This window comes from Jatropha curcas, chromosome 7 (assembly GCF_041381405.1).
Source record: "Jatropha curcas cultivar XTBG-Jc1 chromosome 7, XTBG_Jcur_1.0, whole genome shotgun sequence".
NCBI classification, from domain to species: Eukaryota; Viridiplantae; Streptophyta; class Magnoliopsida; order Malpighiales; family Euphorbiaceae; genus Jatropha; species Jatropha curcas.
This window is the reverse complement of record NC_143157.1, coordinates 21,799,139-21,820,036: the sequence shown is the minus strand read 5'-3', so window position 1 is coordinate 21,820,036 and position 20,898 is coordinate 21,799,139. Positions and strand designations below refer to the sequence as shown.

General features: G+C 35.1%; 1 protein-coding gene and 1 non-coding gene across 3 annotated transcripts; both read left to right on the top strand.

Annotated features, from left to right (window-relative positions):
* The first annotated feature begins 209 nt into the window (after positions 1-209).
* LOC105637408 (P-loop containing nucleoside triphosphate hydrolases superfamily protein) lies at positions 210-10,938 on the top strand. 2 transcript variants are annotated; one of them, XM_089724118.1, is made up of 6 exons: positions 210-1,947; positions 3,856-3,996; positions 4,119-5,889; positions 6,693-6,862; positions 8,689-9,539; positions 9,624-10,938. In XM_089724118.1, the coding sequence occupies exons 1-6, from the start codon at positions 550-552 to the stop codon at positions 10,822-10,824; spliced, it is 5,532 nt and encodes a 1,843-aa protein (XP_089580244.1). In that variant the 5' UTR covers positions 210-549; the 3' UTR covers positions 10,825-10,938. The 2 variants fall into 2 exon arrangements, with proteins under 2 accessions (XP_089580244.1, XP_012076250.1); XM_012220860.4 differs by having other exon boundaries at positions 211-1,947; positions 6,561-6,862.
* Positions 10,939-12,870: 1,932 nt separating this feature from the next.
* Positions 12,871-12,942, top strand: TRNAG-UCC (transfer RNA glycine (anticodon UCC)). Its single transcript has one exon. It is a non-coding gene; the product is annotated as a tRNA-Gly (tRNA).
* The last annotated feature ends 7,956 nt before the right edge of the window (positions 12,943-20,898 follow it).

Below are 20,898 nucleotides of genomic sequence, written 5' to 3'. Positions count from 1 at the left end.
AATTGTGGATTGTGTTTAATTAGGAAATGAATAATTAATAATAAACCGATGAAAGTTATTGAAACTGAGAAAGATTTAGCTTCATTTTTTTTTTTTTTTTTGAGAAAGAGATTTAGCTTCATGCTTATCTTTTCTGAAATTCAGTCGCCAAATTCCTTATAAAACAAATTTATGTTGCATTGATGGTTTAATCGCGTGCCGTCACTTAATTTAATCGCGCGCGTGGTGATGTCTATCAGATATTAGAGTCTCCTCTTTCGCAGAGAAATTTCTTAATTTTCCCAAAATCATCACGGAACCCAATGAAGAGCTCTCAGCCAAAAATGGATGTCTAGGGTTTGTTTCGATTGTAAGTTCAAATTTGCAATTGCATTCACGAGCCGGACTGATCCAACCCGGTAACTTCACCGAGTTGCGTCTCAGTCTTAATGATTTTTCCCCTGGTTCCTTGGTAGTCTAACGCACAATTGATCAAACAAGAAGATCTATGTAAAGTACATTAAATTTATAGAAAAAGTTATCAGTTGCAGGTGTGATATTGCTCAGGTCATGCAATTGAAATCGGCTTCGGTTTCTTCGCCGAAGCCAAGGGACTTTAGCTCGACGGGTAGTAGGCTTCGAAAGAAGCACAAAAGACTTGATGCCATATGCGAAAATGTCTATAATCAAAACCATAGTGAATCCAATGAGCGGAGAGGGGGGTCCCCGTCTGGGCCTGCCCTGGATGCCCAGTCGGACCTTCGCCGGAGCTCAAGAGTTCGCCGGGCACCTGTTGTGCTCGATGTGTCACCTCCTCCGGTTAAAAAAAGAAAGAAGATTGGTAAGAATGTAGCTTCGGGTGTTAACAGAAACGGTGGAAGTAGTTTCAAGAGTGTGAAGGAAGAGGAGAGTGAGAAATTAGAGGATTTGGATACACCGGGCAATTGGAGGTCGCGTTTGAGATCGAGGGGTAGGAATGTGGCGACTGGAGAGAGAGGTGAGACAAGTGGGAGAAGAAAGCTTTTTGATGAAATGGATACGGTGGGAGGTGAATTGGCTCAGAAGAAAGGAGATTTGGATGGTGAGAAGTTGATGGTTGTGAGGTCTAAGAGGCTGGGGAGGGTTAAGGCTGTAAATGGTTTGCCAAATGAAATGAACGAGGGTGGAACAAGTGGGCATGAAGATGTGAGTGAGAAAGATGAAGGTCAGGAGTCAATAGGGAAAAATGAGAGTGAAAAGGATGAGATGGAAGTGGAGGGGAATGAGCCCAATAAGGGTATGACAGTTTTAGATAGTGAAATAGGTGGTGGTAATGGCCGGGAGGCAGTGGGAAATGAGGCTGATGAGCATATGCCGGTTTTAGTTGATGCAATGGGCGGTGGAAATGAGGGAGAGGCAGTGAATGGTGATGCTGTATCGTCAGGGTTAAATGAACCAGAGCAAAAAGAGAAATTGCTTGACTTGGAGCTGGAGAAAAGCCCTGATGGAAATGATAATGTGGAGCAGAATGACAAAATCAAGGAGTTGGAGGATGGGATGGACGTGGAAAATGAAACAGATGTTATTGAAGTTATTGGGCCTCCTATGGAAGAGTTGAAGGATCCTGTTAAGGAAGGAGGTGCTGAGGTTAATGAATTTCCCTTGGAGGTTGAAAAAGATGAGAAGCCTGCCAAATTGAAGCATGATTTGCATACTCTTGCTAGGCCACGGATTAAACAAGGGAGAAGGTGTGGTTTGTGTGGATGTGGTAATGATGGTAAACCACCAAAGAGGTTGATGCAAGATGCTGGTGAAAGCGAAAATGAGACATACAGTGGTTCATCAGCTTCAGAGGATCCCAACTATGATGTATGGGATGGATTTGGTGATGAACCTGGGTGGCTTGGTCGCCTATTGGGCCCGATAAATGACCGACATGGTATTGCTGGAATCTGGGTTCATCAACACTGTGCTGTATGGAGCCCAGAGGTGTGGTTTTTAACTGAATTTTGTTTGTCTATTATTTATTTCTCCTGCTTCACTTGGTGAACTGTCAATATTTACTTATACTCGTTATTTGAAGTGCTGAGCTTTCAATTTTCATTATTTCCTTGTTTATTGTTTGTTTTAGAATTTAGTAGTGTGTCTACTCAGAGTTGGTGTTGATGCGTGTACTAGGTTGTTGATATATGGCCAAGCAAAAAAATTGTTGATGCAGTACTGCTATAAGATATTTCTTGATTCTGCACCAATGTGCCATAGATGTTATTCTGTTCAACGCCTTTGGTCTTCTTTGAACAGTCTTAGAGATTCTACTTAGAATAACATTTAATAGTTATTATGAAAAAAAAATGTGTTTCCTTGTATCTATGTTGACAATTACATTTACACTTGATGTTATACTGGCAGTACTATCCCAAAGCTTGTTTTGTTAAAAGTGTAGATTTCCTCAGGATGAATGCTATCAGTATTAATAAATTGATTCATTTAATAATATTTCCTTGTGTTTCCTAAAGGTTTTATCTTCAGAATGAAGTTATGCATGGATCGAACATGTCATTTTCAAGATCACTTGTTTGTTCAGTTTGAACATGTATGTGGTAATATTTTGTAGTCCATCAATAAAAGAGCAGGGCTTGATCACTTGGTGATTTAGCAATGCAATTTACAATTAGAAGTGTATTGAATTCACATTGTGGAGCTAGATTGGTGAAGAAATGGTAATAGGCTTCAAGTTTACATTTTTACTCTATGAAGATTGATTCAAAATTTAAGATGTGTTGATTTGCAGTTGAAAAAAAATACGTAGACTACTACATTTGGTAAATCAGATTAGAAGCTGTGGAAACTTGTGGACTGATTTCCCCCCTGTGATAGTAAACTTATTTGGCACTTGTTAGAGATAATGGCAAATTATAATTTTGTAGTGAAGGTCGAACTACATGGTAAGGTTTGCATTTTATTTTGTTTATGGATAAAAATACTAACCGGAGATGGACTCCAAAAGTCTCTGTCATTAAAATCAGTATTGAAATTCTAGACTTTTTAACTTTCAATAAGAAGATATAGCAGTTTTGGCTTAAAATTATGTGTCTATAGAAATTATGGGCCCATTCTTTTTCCTTATATGTTTAAATTGAGACCATTTATTGGATGCTGTGCTAGTTCAGTAAGAAACCTCCTTAGCCTGGCCTGTTATTTCCTTGTTGTTAGTTTGCCTTCCCTTTCATAAATTAATAGTTCAGTAAGCACGAACACTGAGGCTTTAAGTTTCATTCATTTTTTTCTTTTACCTGTGCTCGAGGGTTGCGGAAGGGGGGACGTGGGCAGAGAAAGGCAGGGAACTAACAATCTACTTAATTGTAGTGCAAGTCTTATTATGTTTTTCTTTCTCCCCTTTGCTTCTACAGTTCTTTCTTGGACTCTTTTGAGATGATATTGGAATGCAGGATGATCAAAAAACTTTATGCCATGAGCATTTGCTAGCTTTTCTTTAGGAACAAAATTAACAGTATTGGTTAAGTTCTTTGCTGTCTTATGATCCTGCTGTGTCTTTTATGTAATGCAGAGTGGAACTTATTTGATGAAATAGCTTTACTTTGTGTTTTTGGTCTAGGTTTTCATGAATAATTCTTGGCTTGAATTAACTGATTTTATCTGTTCAAAAAGATTATCAGGGCTCAAAATTATACCATCTCTAGACTTGCCTTATGATGGAAACATATTTCTAGGAAGTAAGCAACAACCTTCACTGTTTATGCTTAACATCTTTCATTTGTATATCTGCGCAATAAATATTCTCTTTTACCATATTATTTTGCTAGAAGAATCTTAGAGTTTTTTCTGTTTAATTATATCTTGTTTCATTCAATCCCCATGTGCTTTCTTTTTCTGCAGGTGTATTTTGCTGGTTTGGGTTGCTTAAAAAATGTAAGGGCTGCACTTTGCAGAGGAAGAGCATTAAAATGCACACGCTGCGGAAGACCAGGGGCAACTATTGGATGTCGTGTTGATCGGTGTCCAAAAACTTACCACTTGGTTTGTTATTTAAATTTGTTGAGCAATGCAATTTTCTGTTACAATCTTTTGTTTGAGCAAAAGAGAGCCATCATAGGATTTACCTTGATTTTGTTTTTCTTTCTTTCTTCTGTCTTTTGCAGCCTTGTGCCCGAGCTAATAGCTGCATCTTTGATCATCGAAAATTTCTTATAGCATGCACAGATCACCGGCATCTCTTCCAACCTCATGGTAATCAGTACGCAATTCGGATAAAGAAATTGAAAGCCAGGAAAATGAGGTTGGAAATAAGGAAGCGTTCAAATGATGCTTGGCGAAAGGATATTGAAGCTGAAGAAAAATGGTTGGAAAACTGTGGGGAGGATGAAGAGTTTCTGAAACGTGAGAGCAAGAGGCTTCACAGAGATTTGTTGAGAATTGCACCAGTGTATATTGGAGGCTCTGGGGGGTCTGACAGCGCAAAACTGTTTGAGGGATGGGAATCTGTTGCTGGACTTAAGGATGTGATACAATGTATGAAGGAAGTAGTTATTTTACCACTGTTATATCCCGAGTTCTTTAATAATCTAGGGATTACACCTCCTAGGGGTGTTCTTTTGCATGGATATCCTGGAACAGGTAAAACACTTGTTGTACGGGCATTGATTGGTTCATGTTCTCGTGGGGATAAAAGAATTGCATATTTTGCTCGTAAAGGTGCAGACTGCTTGGGAAAGTATGTTGGCGATGCTGAGCGCCAGCTAAGACTCTTGTTTCAGGTTGCTGAGCGATGTCAACCTTCTATAATATTCTTTGATGAGATTGATGGTTTGGCACCTTCTCGAACGAGGCAGCAAGATCAGACTCACAGTTCAGTTGTCTCCACATTGCTTGCTTTAATGGATGGTTTAAAATCCCGAGGTTCAGTAGTGGTGATAGGTGCAACAAACCGACCTGAGGCTGTTGATCCAGCATTACGTAGGCCTGGGCGATTTGACAGGGAGATCTATTTTCCACTGCCATCAGTTGAAGACAGGGCTGCCATACTCTTACTTCACACGCAAAGGTGGCCAAAACCAGTTGCAGGATCTTTGCTACAGTGGGTTGCAAGAAGAACTGTCGGCTTTGCTGGTGCTGATTTACAAGCTCTCTGTACTCAAGCTGCCATTATTGCACTGAAGAGGAATTTCCCTTTGCAAGAAATTTTATCTGCTGCTGGAGAGAGAGCTCCTGGTACTAAACGCATTCCTCTTCCAGCTTTTGAAGTGGAAGATGGGGATTGGTTAGAGGCTTTAGCATGCGCCCCGCCTCCCTGCTCTCGTAGAGAAGCAGGTATTGCTGCTTATGATTTGGTTTCATCTCCTCTTCCTGGTCACCTCATTCCTTGTTTACTGCAGCCATTATCAAAGTTGCTTGTTACCCTCTATCTTGATGAACGCCTCTGGCTGCCTCCTCCACTTTTTAAAGCTGCTTTGATGGTTAAAACTGTGATAGTTTCTTTCTTAAAGAAGAGGAACCTCCCAAGTGATCGGTGGTGGTGCCATGTTGATAATTTTCTTGAAGAAGCAGAAATTGCTAAGCAAGTGCAGGGAAGGCTTTCATCTGCTGGTGTATTAATTGGAGAGGCTAGCTGTGCTGGTGCTGATACTGATGTTTTTGCTGATGAGAAGGACGACGATAAAGTAATGTTTGAACCTTCAATGATGCAGCATTGGGGCACGAGCCGTAGCACGTCTAGAATTGTATCTTTTGCATCAGTAAGGAAATCAGGGTACCGTGTATTGATTGCTGGAGGCCCCAGATCTGGACAGAAGCAACTGGCATCTTGCATACTACACTTCTATGTCGGGAATGTTGAAGTTCAAAAGGTTGATCTGGCTACAATTTCACAGGAAGGGCATGATGATATGGTCCAAGGGATTACACAGATACTGAGTATGCCCTTCTTTTTCATCTCTCTTCCCCTCAAGCCACTTCGAACATTCATGGTTTCTAGTTTTTTTATTACTTCATTTTTATGAATTGGTTTCCTGTTGCTGTGTTCTCAATCAAGGTGTGAATTCTTTTTATCTATTCAAATATGGTTAAGGTCTTTTCAGTTTTATTCATACTAAATTTTTTGGTCAATCTCGATTGACGACATATATAACATCCTTTGCACCTTAGGATCCCTTTGGTTTGGCAATTAAGGTTAGACGTACTTAGAGAGTTGTAGTATCTATTGAAATCTGAGTTGATATTTGTTGAATTGAAAACGTTTTGTTTTTGTATCGTTTGAAGACCTTGTAATTTTGGAATTGTAACGCCATATAATTAATTTATAAATGCTAAGAAAATTAGATTGATGGGTAACTGCTGCTACTTGTGCCCAAAAGAAAGAAATAAATAAACAATTTGTTCCTCACTGCTATAAGTTTCAAATATGTAAGTTATTATTACTGTTACTATTGTTATTATTATATAATTATTTTAAAGCCTTCATGGCGTTGAAGGTGTTGACAATTTCTGTTGGAACATGACCTCCATAAGCTTAAACACAAATTTGCTACATATTCTTGAATGAGAAAGCATGTACGAGTCCTCACATCAATCTGTCACTCTGGCAGTGAAATGTGCTAGCTTGAAGTCATCTATGATTTTCATGCCGAGAATTGATCTATGGGCTGTGGAGGCATGCCAGCAAGTCATTAAGGAGAGTGATGCTTCTTCAACTGACCATCAACTTTCTGAAAAAACAGAATTTTGTTCCACACCCATTCATGTTGAGGGAAAAAAGTCTGTTATTGATCAATGCGGAGCATCTGAAGTGTCAGAGTCACAAACTACCATCCTAAGAGCATCACATGCGTGGAGCTCATTTATTGAGCAGGTGGAGACTATATGTGTATCCACATCCTTGATAATTCTGGTAAGTGGATTCTGTAGTTGATAACTGCCATATGTTTTTCGTGATGGTTAAAGGTGTTGCTCACATATGACTAATCTAACTAGATAGCCCCCAAATAAAACTGCTTGAGCACTGATTAATGCTAATACTGTTGGGACAAATTAAAACTTAATATCACGTACGAACCATGTTTAATCTTTTGCTATTATAAAAGATTAGTTTGAGGATGCTACACATTCAACTCGGCATCACCCGCAAAAGTTTGGATTATGATAGGGAAACCATCTTCAGCTCAGCTCATTTTCAACAGTGTCATTGTTGTGTTATTTGTTTATTTGGAAATTGGCATTTGGATTGTGATTTGATTATTACTCAACTATCGAGAGCCTAGCTTATCTAGTCCTTGATTTTCAGTTCCTTGGTCTGAATTCTACCTCTGATGCTACAACCTCTGAAAATGTTGTGATGTTGGATTGCTTTGAACAACCTGCCTTTGTAAGTTGCCATGATTTGGGCTTCATATTTATAAATAAAGAGTTTATTATCAAAGAGAAAGGGATACTTGTTTTGTGATTGCATTGTGGCTGATTGTAATCAATGTTTGAGGGCATTAGAATGACTTTCTGTAGCTGGAATAATAGGGTCTGACACATGATCTTGAGGCAGCTATGCGTCAAAATGAGGGCTAAATTTGAAAAGGGAAGGGTTTGTGGTATTGATTAGAGTTGGTTATGTTGAGATCAAGGAGAAGGAAGTTCTGATTGTTGGAGTTTTCTGACAGCGATTTTTGACTGTCTGTCAGGTCTGATTGATAAATTAATTGGCTGGGAAGGGCTAGATATATTGCAAGAACAAAAAGTTTCAAAGTTGCCAACTGATTACCTTGAAAGAAAACCTTGTGCAGTGAACACTAAAAACAACTTTTAGGAAAGGTTCAATGGATTAGAGGTAAAGATCCTAGAAAATCACATGCTATCTAGTAATGCTCATCGAACCTCCTTGAATACTCATACAACTGTTTGATTATATTGAACTAACTGTTGAAAATGAGCATTACTAGATAGCATATGATTCCTATATTTTAGGAATAAGGAATTGGAACCTAAAATCTATGAAGCCTGTAAGAAGCTTGTTGCAAAATAACAAGACCTAATTTTAAGTCTCAGTAGTGTGTGAAACCCAACGCAATCAAAGATAGAAAATAGTTGAAATGACCTTAGCATAATAAAACATAGAAACATGAATAGCAGATTGGCACCTTCCATTTGGCCTAAATAAAAGATTGTCTTTGTTGGATAGGTTAGTATATCTAAGCAAAGGTTTCTGCAATTCTGTCCAGTCATTCAATAATTTCAACATACAAGTTGTATGTTGAGGATTGGCTTGATTTGGTTACTATTGCGACTATTTCATCTACATTGTCTGATGCAGGATGGAAGCGCGAAACCAAGGCTATAATTTAGACAACTTAAACATTCTTCAATCAAAAAGAAAATGATTTTGGAGACCACCGGAGAATAAAAAATTCCTAGGTATGCTTGGAGGGGTTTACTAAGACTGGAATCTAAAGCTGCTCGGAACACTTGAAATACAAAAGAAAACTAGAACCTGAACAATAAAATCACAATTATGAGAAATGGATTATAAGCAATCTTATTGTTACAGTAACACAATTGTCATCTTCATTTGAAAAATTGTTTTGTATAATGTGATTGATTGATTGATCGATCTACAATTGACTACCTATGGTGTGTGCGAAGGATGCATTACATTATGCTAGTAATATGGTCTTCCAGTCTATCATTTCCTGCTACTAATGATTTTTTACATACCTTGTATGCTGTCAGGCTACTTCAGAACTTCCATATCAGGAACTCCCAAATGAAATAAGGCAATTCTTTAAGAATGATATCTCAAACAGTGGTCAGCTGACTCCATTGGAGCACTCAATACCCCGATTCTTGGTTCATGTTGGTGGGAATTTCAACCGTGATGTAGTGGTCAGTCTTTCTGCAGCGAAGTTATTGAGGGATATGATACAACTCTTTGTTCTGTCAGTTCATCAAAGATTGCATATTCATACTATTACATCCAAAGAGTACAAATTTTGTGATTCTATTCAAGGATGTGATACAGATAATCACAATAAAAGACATGGCTCAGCTGGTGAAAGTGAGTGTAGAGAAGAATTTCCTTGTGATCATTCAAAAGTTATACCTCCACCTAATAATAGAAGTTTAAAAGGAAAATCAAGCTTGCTATTAGCTATATCTACATTTGGTTATCAAATTCTTCGATATCCTCATTTTGCTGAACTTTGTTGGGTCACATCAAAACTCAATGAAGGTCCTTGCGCAGATGTTGCTGGACCTTGGAAGGGATGGCCTTTCAATTCTTGCATTATCCGGCCTGGTAATATTGATAGTGTGATTGCTGCTAGTTGTTCAGGGAATGTTAAAAGCAAAGAGAGATTTGGCATGGTCAGAGGTTTAATTGCTGTTGGTTTATCAGCATACAGAGGTGTGTACAAATCACTTAGAGAAGTTGCCTTTGAGGTGAGGAAAGTTCTTGAGCTTCTAGTTCAACAAGTTAATGAAAAGATTCAGGCTGGGAAAGATAAATACCAATATGTTCGTCTATTATCACAAGTTGCATATTTGGAAGATGTAGTTAATAGCTGGGCGCATGCATTGCAGAGGTACTATTTGTTATTATTCTTTATATGCTTGTAGCTTCGTTTCTTTTGCACATTGTGCACTAACTATGTTTTATTTCATTTCAGTTTAGAACTCAGTACTCAAATGCCAATTTCAAATGCTGGGCAAAATACGATAGAATTTCCAGGTAATCAAAATTGTTTAGATAATTCAGTGCAAAGTGAGGACTGCAAGGCGGTTATACCTGATAAAAGCTCCCATAAATCTGAACGCCTGGAAAGAAGTGCTGCGGAATTTATCCCTGAAAGTGTTGAATCAAATAAAGGAGACAATGGTTTTCTTCCTTCTTCAAGTTCTGAGGTGAGAGAGGTGCCTTCAGAAGATATGCTCGCACAGCAAATTGTCGTCAGTGGTCATACCAAATCTGATGAGCATCTTCAAAGTTCTACAACTGATAGCCATTTGATTGATGATGTTATGGATGAGCAGAACATGACTACTCTAGGACAGTGTAAGCCAAAAAATACTGAAAATCTTGCAGTGGCCACTGAATTGGACAATAAGTCCTCAAAATATTCTGATGGATTCATGGGCACAGAAGCCATTCTACCTTCTAAGGATGGTCTCTGTAATTCAAGCAGACCATGTTCTGACAAGATCTCTGATCCCGTGGAATCCTGCGGCCAGATTAATGGACTGGCTGAGGGTGGAATTAGAAGTGAGGATGCTCAGCCTAGCTGTAGTGTGCAAATTGGAGATATCAACTTCGTTCCAGGCAAAACTAGCGGTCATTCAGTTGATTCTGGGATTGTTTGTTCCTATAGTTGTTGCTCTGGATGCCTATGCACCCTCCATGAACTGATTCAGAAAATCCTTGTACATGAATGGGGATTGAACAAAAGCTATTGGACAGCTGAGGATGTTCATGATGTTGTTTCATCATTCTCTGTAGATCTTCTTTCAGCCATCAGAAAAGTTGATAAGACTAAAAATATAAGCAATTCATTGGATGAAAACCTGAGATTTGGAAGTCCTGAAATATTATCTGAACATTCAGAATTGCATAATTGTCATTGCAGGAGTCCAGGAAATACTTTAGTTATGGCATTGGAATGTAGTTGCCACTGTATGGATGGATCTGTAACTGCAAAAGGAAGTAACTCCTCAAATTCACATTTGGGTCTTCAACTGGAATTTATTTTCAGAGACGGCATCCTGGTGCCTGTAGATTCTAACATGAATGTTTCTTTCCATTGTAAATATGAGACTTTATGCCTTTGTTCACTTATAGAGTCAGTACTAATGATAAAGAAGCCTTTTGATTGACTTGATATTTTCACAGCATGAGTTGCCTAGCCGTGGCAGCATATGGTGCTTTTTCAGAATATAGGTGTAAATTCTCATTCAAGTGGTATAAAGAATCAAAATTTTGTTGTGGAAGTTCCAATTTTTAGCTGTTTAGTTTATTTTTTGTGGACAACAGTTTAAGTCTGTACTTGTGCTGATCTGAAAAAGCACTCTTGAGAGCAGCTGCGAAGGAACCTTGGCCAAGCCTGTACAAGATATACTGAGGTCAGTCCCTTACTGATTTCACGACTGACTTGAAGTTTTCTATGATACTTTTAAACTCATTACATCTTTTCTTGTCCTCCATTGGTTCATGTTTGTTTTCTGTGGGACCTGAGATAGGGTCTCGGCCCTAGCTCAGAGCCGGTCCATTAAGGTCTCAGGCTGATTTTGGTTTTTTCAAAGTTTTTTTTTTTTTTTTTAATTTGAAACTTTGTTACTTTGTAATTAATAAATCTTTAAAGCTAGCTTAGTCTAGTAGTGAAAGCGCACTAGATCCCACCTGGTGATCTCAAGATCGAATCATATAGGTGGGATGACACCCTTAGTAATGCCAAAAAAAAAATGTTTTAAGAGCTGAAAAAGAGAATTTTGCTGAAGGTTTGGAATTGGACCAGACCAATTCTTTTCTGGCATAAACTGAGAGCAAATTGTGGTCCCATAGTTTTGGGCTGGCTCGGAACTGTAGGGCCAGGTCGTGTTTTCCGGCTTGGTTGGTCTGATTCCAGACTGGGTGATGGGTCTGTCTAAGTCTAACTATATGGAATTATGTTTATGTTTGTCTCGTACACATTGCATTACGCAATGAGGATCCAAAGTCAGAGATTGATATCTCTCATCCTTAAAACGACCTCTAGGTTGCAGAAGGCTCGCACACTTATAACATATTAGTTAGTATTTTTCAACGTAGGATTCCTTTTTTTTTTTTTTTTTATTTCTAAATATGTTTGATTGGTTTTTTTATTATATAATAAAATGACAATAAATTATTGAGAAAAAAGATAAATACATTAGGTTTTTTATTTAATATTTTATTGTAAAAATAATAATTTGTATGTAAACGAAATGAATGAATATGGTAAATAACATTATTGATTTGGAATGCAAAAATAAAACTCTATGATTGAAATAAAATGTAAAAGTAAAAATAATAATGACGCAAGCAAAATAATATCTTTAAGATTAAGAAGAGAAGTAAAACGATAAAAGGAGAAAAGTTTTTGAAGTAAAATAATAATAAAAATAAAATTTTTTATGTTGAATTTTTATAAGAATTGAAACATATATATACACACATAATCTATAATAAAATGATAATTTATCATTCATTATTTTATTATTTTATCAATAGTTTTATTTGAACAGTTTTAAGATTTTTTAGTGACTTAAATAAATATAAAATAATTAACTATTTATGTAATAAGATAATCTACTAATTAATATTAAGAAACTAAAATAAAATGAAAATATTAAGATTTCTAATTTAATTAAAATATTAATAATAAAATATATTTATAAGTAAGAAATCAATATCACCAATCTGATTTTTTTATAAATAAGTAATTTCTTACTTTTTTTTTGTTTGCGAATAAAAAAAAGTGCTGTGTGTGTTACCTTTGTTATATCTGATATGGCGTTTTTAGCTTTGATCAAAAGATCTTTTTGTCTCTTCACATTATGAATAGAGTAAAATGGAGATAAATTATTCATAGCCAATTTAAACTAGTTTACGATTAAGGTTTAACTGCTGTCCTTGTTTGATCAAGGGTAGAGTTGTCATTTAATTCACGTGTTGTATTTTGTCCTGGGTGTCCTTTATAATATATACATGTAAAAGATGTTCTGGTTCCTAGCTAATGTATATGTTTCTTCCCAATTAATGTATTTCAAACTAGTAAGGAAAAATCACTAATTTACTCATACAGAATATACGGTGCATCATTGAAATAAATAATTTAATATTATCTATATAATTGGGTTCCAAACTTATTATTAGAGAAAAATTATGGCCCAGCTGCATAACAGGCGTTTGTAGTCCAACGGTTAGGATAATTGCCTTCCAAGCAATAGACCCGGGTTCGACTCCCGGCAAACGCATTTTTTTTATTCTTTGGGCTATCTTTCAGCTTGGGCCCTTGTTAATGAAAATCCTCCCAGTTTTTCGTTTCAACTGTCCAGCCGCACAAAGGACAAAGATGACTCATGAGGAGCCAAAATTGTTCTGCTTCAATGCCCTTTTCAGAATCCAATCTTTCAGCTTGCTTAAAAACTCTAATTTTCAGAAAATTTTTTCTTTTCTTGTCATTTGAAAAAAATTAAAGATGTATTAATTTCTTTAAATTTACTCATGTATTTTAGTATTTCCATTAGAAGCGAGCATAAGATGCAGTTTAATTCAAATCAAACCGCTCATTGATGGCTATAATTAGAGTCCAACAGGGACACTAAAGCCTTATTATCTAATACTACAAGAAAGGCCACATATAAAAGCTTCTCACACTCTATACTCTATCGGAATCTTTATGAAATCAAGATTAAACCAACTTTAACCCAATAAGTACATATAGGAATATTTATTAAGAATTCATCCAACATTACTCAAACCGTTATAAAATTAATAACACTCGGTCAATGATTCATTCAATCTTATAATTAATGTCCAAGATTCTCGTTCGATATTTATGACCGGAATTCTTACTCGGCATTTATCTCTTCAATCAGAATAGGAAACACCCTAAAATTTCTTATATTACATCCCATGAGAGGATACATTACATGAATAGTAATTTCTGAATCTTTCTCTCTTTTTCTTCTATCAATTGCCTAAAATAAGCTTATAAAGTCTCGTTCTTGTTTGCCAATAACCAAACCAACATTAGTATTTAAATTTAACCCTTCTGTTTTCTTAACAACTTTGGTATTCTCCTCAAGCTTTTATAGTTGGTGGTCCGACATATACTTAATACCAATATGAAATTTCCTAACTCTAAAATTATAATTCTTAACCTAACATAAGACCATTAGAAGTGTAGCTATTCATCTTTCAATTTCTTTAAATCACAATAATTTTACACTTTGTTGAAAGCGCTAAACACTATTCTTTACTGTTTAGTAACATAATATATGAACTAATTTTTAGAGGTTAAGGTAACGTTTTATGAAAGGTTAATCCATATAATATTTAACTTTTAGCATTTTATAAAAAATTAATCGAAAAACTACGGCTACAGCTAATTTTGTCAAACAAACTCGATCAACAATTTATTAATGTATGAGAATGAAAATAAGAAAAATAAAAGAATAACGAAGAAAACAAATAAAGAACATTAGTTACAATGCTAAAACAACATGCCTTATTTGGTTTACTTAATAGTATATGCTGCGGATAGTATAGTGATCATCTACTTGAGTAAAAAAATGTAACATTTTCTTTTTAATTTAGTAATTTATAATGATTTACATTTTCTTTCAATTATTACATCACTCCTCATTCAACTTTTGTATTGTTAATAAAAATTATCATTATAATTTATTCAATAAGTTTTCATTTTGTTTTATTTTATAGAATTTTATTTTTAATTAAATAATTTTATTCTTACTTTTAAAAATAATTATATTCAATACTCTCACTTTTTTCATAAAAATTAAAAAAAATATTTATTAAATTATGAAATATGAAATTTATTGAAAAATCGCTCTAATATTCCTACTTAACTTTTATTGTTAACTTTTACAATAGGCTTATGAAAACTTGACCATAAGTTAGAAAACTATTCGAGGTGGCCGCCTGATCGCAAAGATGTTAATCATCCGCCTATTTGATTTAGGTTCGATCCTCTATGATAGTATACCATTATGTATGATGTTGAGAACTGCTGAGAACTGAAACGTTTCAATCTCAGGAATGAGGCAGCGTCTCACATCACTGTTCGGAGTCTGCCCTACATCAACACTTGATCGGAAAAGTGATTAATACGGTTAGTAATCTTTTTTTTTTTTAATGAAAAAATAAATAGAAAGGCATATATAAAGCTTACTTTAATACTAATATTAAAAGCATGTTTAAGCAGCTTTTAATACAAGCTTTGTCTGTTTGTGGTGTAAATGTTTGGTCAAATTCCCTTCTTTTTCAAGCTTAGCCCCACTTATTATTAGGGTTTCATTTGCCTCCTTTCTTCCTTCCTGCGTGCTATGCTACTGTGATTTACTATTGTACAAACACTACTACTATCCCTGAAGATTTTACATCCAATACATCACTACTACGCAATACTGTGATGATGTGGCGAGTGATTATTGGGTAAGTAGAATACATTAGAACGGTACTGTATGCATGGGATAAAATGTCACCTTGCTACTATTGAATTCACGCGCTCTTTCTGTTCGATTTTCTATGCAGTGCGTGGGTGCATGGTACTGCATGGCACAGGTCTCCGCCAACTAAGTGCTTTGGTTCTTTGAATTAGCATATGATTGCTACTCGCTTTCCTATGCGCGTGCCTTATCTGTGATTATTATCCAAAGTTATAAGGACACCGTGTTAATTTAAAATTAATACTTTCTCGTCCTATAATTTTTCTACTTCTTTTTTAATTTATCCTAAATTATCATATTTATTTATTTTGTAAAAGTGAATAATATATGCAGTGCACTATTTTACTTTTATTTAATACGCTTCATTATCAATAAATATAATAATCAAATTACTATATTATCATTAATTAAATATTAATAACAAAATTAATACTCCTTCCGATTTATTTATATAGACACACAATTAATTTGTGTTCATGATAAAGAACTTTAATTCACACAATGTCCTTGTGTTTGATAAAGAACTTTAATTCACACAATGTCCTTCGGGAGTGTGTACAAAGAAATGAGCAAAAAAAAAGAACATGACAGAAAAAAATCAAAATTTTAGTAAAAACATCCTTCTTTCTGAAATGGAAGGAGTGTTAAATTTGCGTTTCATCGAAAAAGTTGCGTACATATTGTTTATTTCAAAAAAAGTCAGTTTATAGAGTTTATGTAATACCCTGAATTTTTATTTTCAAAACCTTCGAATTTTTTTAAATCAAAAATCGCAAATTTTGGCCGTGTGAGCTGCAAATGTAAAACAGGCTCAATTCGAGCCCAAATTTTCAAATTGGGCCCAAGCCCAAAAAAAAAAAATCGAAAACCACAAGAATAATCCGAGAACCAAGTGAAAAACCAGCAAACCGAGCAAGAATCGAGCCAAATCATTGAATCAGACCAAACCGATTCGAATCGAACCAGAATGATCTAGAAACCGACATTCTTTCTTTCTTTTCTTTTCTTCTTCTTTTCTTCTTCCTCTCTCTCGATCGTGCGACAACTCCTCCTCCTTCCTCCCTCCTCGTTCCAGCCAGCAGAGCCAACCAAGCTCACGTCGCCGTGGTGCCACCACCGCTGATGCTCAAGCCGCCTCCTCTCTCCTTAGTCTCCGGCGAGCGCAGTAATGGCGGAAGAGGACGCAGATTTGCTCAACCACCGGATTTCGTCTCCTGCTCGATTTCCGGCGACCTCGTCATTTCCGCACAGCTCCAGTCACCTCCTCCATGGACGATGAGCGTCGAACAAGGGTGAACTGCAGTTGTTTGATCGGGATTTGGTGGCGGCGATGAAAGTGGCGTTAGACCACTGTTAAGCTTGATTCGACTAATTGGAGTGCCGATCTCGCGAAACGAAGACCAGAGACGGACTCTGAACGGAAAATCGAGTCAAATGGTGTGGAGAGCGTTCGGTTCTGAGCTGCCGCGACTTTCAGGCCACCGTGCACGGCGGCGGTCCGGTGACCGGCCGGCGACACTCCGGCGAGGCCCCGAGAGACAGAATATTCCTCTCTTCACGCTGATCACGGAATCGTTGCCCGATTCTCAATTGGTACGTTCTAAGACTAAATTCTCAATTTTTGTATATAAAGAACTAATTGATTAATGAATTTAATTGAGTTATTAAAAAGATTGAATTGAATAATAAGAAATTAAGTTATTGGAATAGCTTAAATATATATATATATATATATATATATATATATATATATATATATATATATATATATAGACATTTATAATCTTTTGTAAATAAATTAGATTGATTAGTGTGCGTGATTGCGATAGCGAACGTGATTAGTTAATTGGTTTAGGATTTTAGAATAATGTAATTGCAAATTAGTTTAAACCATTGACAAATAAAATTTACATGAATTATAATTATAATTAGAAGACTTGACATGGAAATAAGAATTCACATATAGAATAGCTAGATTATTGAATCCATTATGAATTTTTGGTAAGGAAATGATGACTTAGTAGGTATTTTTGGTCGTTGGTTGAATTCTTGGTATTTTATAAAGGAAACCTTGATTGTACCGTTTAAATTGAACAATTATTGTGGTATAATGCAAACAAAGTTATAAATTAAGTTCTTGATGGATTATATGTGCTCTTCATAACTTGTTGCTTTGGAAGGAGGATGGGATTTTAAATTGACTGATTGCCCGACGGATGGGCTGTGTGCATTGATTTATAAATATATAATAATATTGTGATAATTGAGCAGGTAGATAGTCCAATTTTTAGGGGAGGTGCTGCCGAAATTTTGATAGAACTTAGACTAATTTTAATTAACAACATAATTAATAAGTTTATTTGGATTAATTCTATAATTTGGTACATAATAAATATAGTGCTTTGATTATTCATTATCTTTATCATTTATTTAATTATTTACATATTTATTTACTTATTTTCATTATTATTGTTAATATTGTTATTTATTTTATTATTGTTGTTTATTGTTAGTACTATTTATTTAGTTATTTGCATTTGAGAATGGATGTCTAATTATGCATTGCATTACGATGTTTAATTGATTAATATGCTTGCATTTAATTGCAATACTTGATTAATTGTGTTGTGATATTGCTGTGCTTTGTTTGTGTGGAATTGGGATGAAGTGGGTCACCATGGGTTTGTGAGACCGTTACCGTTATATGGATCCAATATGATTACTGTTAGCCGGGTAAATGGGAGATCGGCGCCCCCGTGTGCACCTACCGTTACCGTTACCGTTACCGTTAACCACGGGTTGGCTTCTCGTCGTTGCGCACCGGACAGTCTAGATTTGATTGCAGCCCGCAGGGTGGCCTCCTGTTGTGAGCTCTTGATGATTTAGATTGGATGGAGACCACCGAGTTGCCTCCTGTTGGTATGAAAAAGAAAAGAGAGGATAGAAAAACAATGAGAGGGCTGGTCAAGTGAGGATTAGACCGGTCGGCCAGTATGGGGGATCGGCTCCCTGGTGCACATGTGAGAGGATGAGCCATGTGGGAGGACGGCTCATCGGGGGTTCGGTGACTCCATTGACTAATTTCCACGTGATGTGATTATATGAAGATGTTAATGATTGTGAGTGCTGGTGATGTGCCATTTGTGTGACTGGCTGCGTGAACATATAACTAGTCGGATGACTAGATTGATATGTTTACACATTTGTGTGACTGCGTGTGTTATGCAATAATTATCACTCCTTAGAAAACTAACATGTCTTGTTTAATTTTTCAGGAAGTGAGTTTTTTTCTTTAATCCAATATAGGCTATGTTCCTTCGGTGCAGGGGAATAGATAAATTTTCCTAGTTCTATAATTATTTTACTATGTAATTATATGTATAAAAAGCTATGTATACCAAATAGTTAGTGACTCCGCAGTTGTAGAATTTGTGTACAATTAGTCGTGTATTAACATAGACGATATAATTATGTGAGCCCATAGTAAAAATGTGATGTATTGTTAATTGAGCCCGAACTGTGGAATATTGTAGCTGATAAATTTGGGCCGAGATTTAATAAAATCTTGAGGTTTATTTTCCTATCAATATGGGTTGAATGTTTAAATTATATTGAGATAGTAAATTTTTAGTGTTTCAGGCTTACTACGGGCTTCGGGGGCCTTAAGCTTACCTGGGCCCTAGTGCCGGTCCGACCCACGGAGTCGGGTCGTGACAGTTTAGCATTTTGCAAAAAATGGTGCACTGGTTACAAATGGAATGAATGTCATTGCGAACATATTTGCCGTGGAATGAATGGTAATTGAAGTTAATGCAGAAAAGTTAAGGAAGTAGTAACAATAGTGTGACATTCTATTGCAAACATATTTGCAACATGATAGTAGTTTCATATGCTTTAAAGGATAAATGACATTTAATAGTTCAAAAAATATGGTCTTTTTATTTAAAAAGTGTATTAATTATCTTTGTAAAACGTTGCTTCAAATCATCTTCCGAATGATAAAAATATGTATTCAAATATTGAAATATGAGTGTTTTTATGTCAAGTACCACACATATATTATCATTACATGCATTTTTTTTTATTTCAAACTGTAGATAAAAAAAGAATAAGCAACGGTCTTTGTTAAGTAAATGTGTTCAAAATTCCTAAATGTGTGCAATTTTACTTGAAACCGGAGAGAGAAAGATGATTAATACAGCTATGAATTGGTTAGTCAACCATATTTAATGCAATATTTCAACTTTATCTGCCACTTTCTTGTTTTTCTAAAAAGTTGATAATTTAAACAAAGCAAATTAAAGGTAATTTAGTTTTTGCAGTTTGACTATAATCCAAATTAAGTAACTTTATCCATATAAATGGAACACCGAAAATGGAAACTTTGTCTATATAAATGAATCGGAGAGTATTTAACGAATAAAATGCTATTTAATCAAATATTTGATTAATTCAATCACAATTTTTAATATGGTTAATTTAATCTATATGCAAATCAAATCAGGACATAAACTATGAGATATTGGAAATACTCATTTTTTTAATCATTTACGATATTTATGTTTATTGTTTTTAGTCTAACTAAGAATGTGAGTTTATTATTTTTAATTTATTACAATATAGTATTTTTTTTCATTTTAAAACTTTTAAAAAAAGTTGGATTGGTAATTTTGATTGTAATAGTCAAAGAATAAAAAACTATATTTTTAAAAAAGAGTTAATGACATATATTATTTATTTCATCTTATAATCAGACTTACTTCGTATCAACTATTTATATATTTTATGAATATTTTAATTTATAAAAAATAAGTAAAATGATATAATTATTATCTATATATGAAATATAATAAATAATCAATAAATAATTTTTAAAATAACTTTATATGTAAAAATAATGTAAATTTTTTTATTATAAATGAATTATAAGCATTAATCATCAAGGCGTGCGTGAATATTACTAGTGATTTAATATCCTTTAAGTCCTAAACATTACGTGGCAAACTTCAACAATTGTATGGCATCGGTACAAACCATTTATAAAAATAATCTTTCTATTTTTTTATGCCTAAAAAATTTAATAAATTACGATAACATGTAACTACATAGTAGAAGTAGTCGTTCTCTGTAAATAAATTAATTTATCAAATTCTATAGATAATACGTAATTAAAAAAAATAATTTTTTTATTTAGATGAAAAAATTATACGATAGAAATAAAATAAAATAAAATAAATAAAACAAAATAGAAATTGGGAAAGCTCCAAGTCCAAACATTTGAATTTTTCAGTGTGTACTGAAACAGAATGAGATTGAAGCGCACGTACCAATAACGCGAGTGGGCCATAAGCAAGATAGAAACTACAATCCATCATTCATTGTGCATATCATCATCACCCTATCTCTCGGACTGTGGTCACGTGCCCCCTTGGATTCTTCTCTGTTTTTTCACCTCGGCGCTATCAACCACCCATGTGATCTGGCTATGAAAAGGCCCATCTTTTTCTAACTTAATATCAAGAATGCCATTTTGTCAATTAGCTGCAGAAAACGGCTACTTGTGCTTGTATTTTAGGTCCAAAAAGTGGCCAAATAAAAAAAATATAGATATAAAAAAGAAAGAAAGAAAGAGAAGGCCACACGGATGGCAATTGATATTCCCTATACATCTCTGTTTTAGCTAAGCGGGGTTCAATGGTTCGGTTTGAATCAAACCGAATTAACTCGAATAAGCTAATT

Bases quoted from the DNA above. Each gene is read 5' to 3' on its own strand.
- LOC105637408 (XM_012220860.4), top strand. From the start codon at position 550: ATGCAATTGAAATCGGCTTCGGTTTCTTCGCCGAAGCCAAGGGACTTT. The intron at 1,948-3,855 runs GTGTGGTTTTTA...CTTTTTCTGCAG, and splicing joins GTGCTGTATGGAGCCCAGAG to GTGTATTTTGCTGGTTTGGG. The intron at 9,540-9,623 runs GTACTATTTGTT...ATTTCATTTCAG, and splicing joins TGGGCGCATGCATTGCAGAG to TTTAGAACTCAGTACTCAAA.